The sequence below is a fragment of the Cannabis sativa genome, chromosome 2, assembly GCF_029168945.1.
Source record: "Cannabis sativa cultivar Pink pepper isolate KNU-18-1 chromosome 2, ASM2916894v1, whole genome shotgun sequence".
Classification (NCBI taxonomy): Eukaryota; Viridiplantae; Streptophyta; class Magnoliopsida; order Rosales; family Cannabaceae; genus Cannabis; species Cannabis sativa.
Genome location: NC_083602.1, coordinates 5,664,614 through 5,669,328, shown reverse-complemented (window position 1 = coordinate 5,669,328; position 4,715 = coordinate 5,664,614). Strand labels below are relative to the sequence as shown.

Here is a 4,715-nt window from a genome sequence, read left to right as displayed (position 1 = left end):
ACTACTGCAATGATACATTTTTAAATGCGGAGTTAGGTAGCAATCTAAGTTTTTTCTGGCGTAGCATTTATGAAACTCAAGGGATTGTTCGAAAAGGGGCACGGTGTAGAGTTGGTGATGGTTCTCAGATTAATGTCTTGTTGGATTCGTGGCTCCCAGATGATGATAATCCAAGGGTAACTTCTATTAATCCTGCTCTTATTGATCAAAATATTAAAGCGCTTATGGAAAATGATTTGCTGGCTTGGGATATTGACTTGGTGCACGATTTATTTAATGAAAGGGATGCTAATTTAATTCTTAGCATTTTTTTGTCTTCAAGTCGTTTATGTGATGCTTGATATTAGAGTTGGGAAAGCTGGGGCTATTTTTCAGTCAAATCAATTTATAAGCTCTTGCAAGTGAGCAAAGAATTAGGGGCACGGGATGATAATTCCATGTTTTGGAATATTCTTTGGAAGCTAAGTGTTCCCCCAAAAGTGAAAGATTTGTTATGGCGGGCTGATACTAATTGTTTGCCTACAAAAACAAGACTCCACTCTAGACATGTGCTGGTTGATGTCGTATGCCCTGTGTGCAAAGAAATTGATGAAACACTCTACCATAACCTGGTGGATTGCTCTTTTGCCAAGGCATGTTGGCAACGATTGGCTGCTGGTGTTAATCTGACAGCAGTTGGTTCTTTTGCCAACTGGTTTGCTTCGGTCCTACAACAGGTAGATGAGGAAAAACGAAGGCTAGCTGCAATGACGTGTTGGGGGATATGGAGGCATCATAATGAATTAGTTTGGTCTGAGAAAATTTCCACGGTTGAGAGCATTGTTCATTTAGCTAAAGCCATCCTCACATATTGGACTCGAGCTGAAGATACAACTATGATTCCCACTGCTGCTTTCCTTACAGATATAGATGGAGATGAAACATGGATCAAACCAGTTGTTAATACCTTGAAGATGAATGTTGATGCTGCCATTTTTTTAGAGAAGGGAACTTATAGCTTTGCGGAGGTAATTAGAGACGAAACAGGTGCGTTGGTGGAGGCGTTTAGCTGCTGTCGTTCAAGAGTACTGCAGCCTGAAATGGTGGAAGCCTTGGGTGTTAAGGAGGCGCTAAGTTGGATTAAGGCAAAGGATTGGAAGGAGGTTGTCAATTTGTCATTGATACTGATAGTCTTACAGTGGTGCAAGCGTTACGTAGTTCTCTTCCTATGGTTTCATACTTTGGAAGTGTTATTTCTGATTGTAAGATGATGTTAAATGATTTGAGAGATGTTTTTGTCAATTTTAATAGACGTTCTGCAAATAGTGTTGTTCACTTTTTAGTTCGAGCATCCTATTTAGTTGCTGATCATGTTACCAGGAGTAGTGATGTTACTCCAGATTTTAATCATGTAATCACTATAGATTGCAATTAATAAAGATGATGATTTTATTTAAAAAAAAAAATAAATTATACCATATACACCTAATAAAAGTGGTACATTCAATATTATTATTAAATTTCTCAATATTATTACGAGTTAGACGATAAAATCTATGTAATAGTTAGAAATTTGTTTTTGTAGCCTTTCATTCTAGTATGAACTGCCGCGAATGTTTATAAAAACGATGATTACAACAAGTGTTTCTAAATTTAAAAAAGAAAAACACGTGCAGTACACGTGAGACACTCGGTTTGAAAAAAAGAATAAATATTAGTGAGAGAATTGATTGCAACATAGCCGACCTTAGCATATTTTACTTCCTTTATTAGCTTTCTCTCATCACTAACAAATTCTCTCTCTCTCTCTCTCTAAAATTCCAACTCCACTCTCTCACTCAAAATCCAAGCTTTTCTTCAATGGCGGATACCTCAAGACCCGTAACGGGTTACCCTGCTTCCACCTATCCTCACCAGCCTCAACCCAACGCTGCTAACCCCAATGGTTATCCTTACCCGCCGCCCTACCATCACCAGCAACCGCCGCCTAATAACCCCAACTACGGTTATCCCTACCGTTACGATCCAGCACGCACTACCTTCATCCGTCGTATCTTTGCTTTGATGGTAGCTTTTTTTATCGTTTCCGCTTCTATAATCTTCATCATCTGGCTCGTACTCCGTCCCCGCCTCCCTAAAATATCAGTCGACTCCGTCTCGCTCACCAATTTCAATGTCTCTTCTTCTTCTCCGGCTGTTTCTGGAAACTGGGCTATTGGATTCTCTGTTAACAACCCTAACAAAAAGATGAGCATCGCTTATGACGAGATCGACTCTGTCGTTTTTTACAGATCAACGTTTTTAGCGGAGACACGAATCTCCCCGTTTACTCAGGGGACACGGTCACAGACCACTGTCAACGCTACTTTCTCGGCCTTTAATTCGTACGTGGAAAAGTCCGTTGTTAGTGGCATTGCTACGGACAGAGGTCGTGGGATTGTGAATTTCAACATTAGGGTTTTGGCTAGGGTTGGGTTCCGTACTGGTGGTTGGCGATTGAGGAGAAGGTTGCTTAGGGTTTTGTGTGAGGACGTTGGGGTTGGCCTTTCTTCAACAAGTGGTACCGGGAAACTGGTCGGTGGAGGAAGAGAATGCCGGGTTGGTATTTGAATTATTTAATTTTCTAGATTTTTTTTTTTTCATAATTGTTTTACTATATTTCCCATAAATAAATGGGGTATAATTTGAGATGATTAGCTGGCTTTAGTTTAGGTGTAAATTAATGTATAGATTCTTCACCAAATTTATTTTGCTAATTGGTTTAATGCGTTTTGCTTATGTTTCTAGTCTTTCTTTTTGAGTGGGCATTATAATTTGATTTGTTTTCCACAAGGGTTTTGATGTGGTCCCCAAAATTTTATATAAACCTAATTGGTCATTTTGTAAGGGAAGATCAAGATGTGATTTTGTACATGTCATGGGGCAATTGTGTACGGATTCACTCAACAGTAATTAATTATGATGTTAACACAATTGTTTTATTTATTGTTTACAATTAGGTAGGTTTTGAATAGCCTTTTTTACATCATAATGTTTATTTGTTAGCTTCTTTGTAAGGAGATTATACACTTGTTTCGGTCGTTGCATATTCAATTATTGCACAAAACTGTGGAGACTACTTTGCTTGGATTTGAAGTTCTTATGCTTTTGTTTTCCTTTTTGTCTGTTATAATTTTCTTGTAAAGTAATGATGGGTTTTAGAATTGTGTGGCAAGTGTAATGAACATGTAACAGTTGGCCGATAGATATTGATCTTGGTTTTTAGTTAGAGATTCTGTGTCTAACGATTTGAGGTTTTTCGATTCAAAACCATCCTAACCTAGCTTTCTTACTTATTTGGAGCAGTTATATTCTGCTGCTATGTTGGTTCAGATTGTCTTTGGGAACATTTATGAAAAGAAAAATTAAGGATGGTTTTAATTGATAAATATGAGAAGACAAGTTCAATTTAGAAACTTGAGAGATTATAGGGTGTCCACATTATTTTTGAGGACAAAATAACCTGTAATGTTTGGCAATTTCGGTATATAGATGATAATTTGTAGACTAAGTTCAATGATAGTTTTATTTGGGAGATGATGTATCACTGTTCTGTTTTTCAGGGTATTTAGATTCTTCAGAGATCTTGTTGGGTCCTAAGTCCTCTAATTTGGACTTGATTGATTTTGTTTCACTAATATATTGACTAAGACGACCATGAATGTGACCGGGAGAGTTTCGTTCTTTTTTCTGGCTATGTTTTGAACCCTATAGGTTGATTGTTTATAAGCAACTTTTGGTGCTTTATTTACATGATAAACTATTCTGTAGGTAGGGACAGGAAATGGGGACTACTACTGTCAGTAGTTTGGAACTTTACGAGTAGACTAGTTATATTGGTAGCTTCTTTCTAGTACTTGTGAGTTGTGTCAAAGAAGATTTCACATGTAGTGTTTAACATAATGACTATTTCCCGTATCAGTTAAGAAAGAACCCTTACCCTTAGCTTATTGAGTAATGTGGTTCAGACCAGGTTTGAATTTGTGAATTGAACAAATAGATCTTGAGTTTTGGTAATTCATTGGCTTAATTTCCTTTTAATAACATCATATAGGTAGATTTTGGTAAAAACTAAATTTTGTTTGCTTAGTGAGTGAGATCTATGAACCTAACTAAACAACAAAAATATTGAGCTCTTCAAGTTCTTACTTCTCTTATCTCTCACAAAGTCTTTTTTTTATTTACTTATTTATTGGGTGGGTTTTGCTATTATATTAAAATGAATGGTAATAGTACACTAGATCTTATCGCTTTTGTACAATGATTGGGCCAATGACAGATCTCATGGTTGGATTGTTTTTCACCAGTGGGTATGTTATTATCATGTTTCAGAAAGCTAATCAAAGCTTGTTCTTTAGCATATTAATAGGTTGGATATAGACAAAGGCTGTGTGGTCCAGTTCACTCACTCATTGTTATGCCTTTTTGGGTATTTTGTTTTTCACTATTATCTTCGAGTTTGGATTTGAATTAATTCTCAAAGGTAACTGAGAGGGCAGCTTTATTATTTTGATTTTTAAGGTAATTCTGGTATAAGTAGCTCAAAGTGCAAGTAAGTGGTTTTTTCTCACATTGTATAAGAATTTTAGTGCTAAGAAAGAGGCATTACATTATATTAAAATCTCGAAGTTAGGTTAGTTTTTAGTAAAATGGTTAGAGATAATTAGCTACCAAACAAAGATGCAAAACACATCTTA

The 4,715-nt window shown here is 36.5% G+C and overlaps 1 protein-coding gene across 1 annotated transcript; it reads left to right on the top strand.

Moving 5' to 3' along the window:
* The first annotated feature begins 1,674 nt into the window (after positions 1-1,674).
* On the top strand, positions 1,675-2,952 carry LOC115720675 (NDR1/HIN1-like protein 10). The gene has a single exon (XM_030649842.2). It carries the CDS (start codon positions 1,840-1,842, stop codon positions 2,587-2,589), a length of 750 nt encoding a protein of 249 aa, XP_030505702.2. The 5' UTR covers positions 1,675-1,839; the 3' UTR covers positions 2,590-2,952.
* Positions 2,953-4,715: the final 1,763 nt, after the last annotated feature.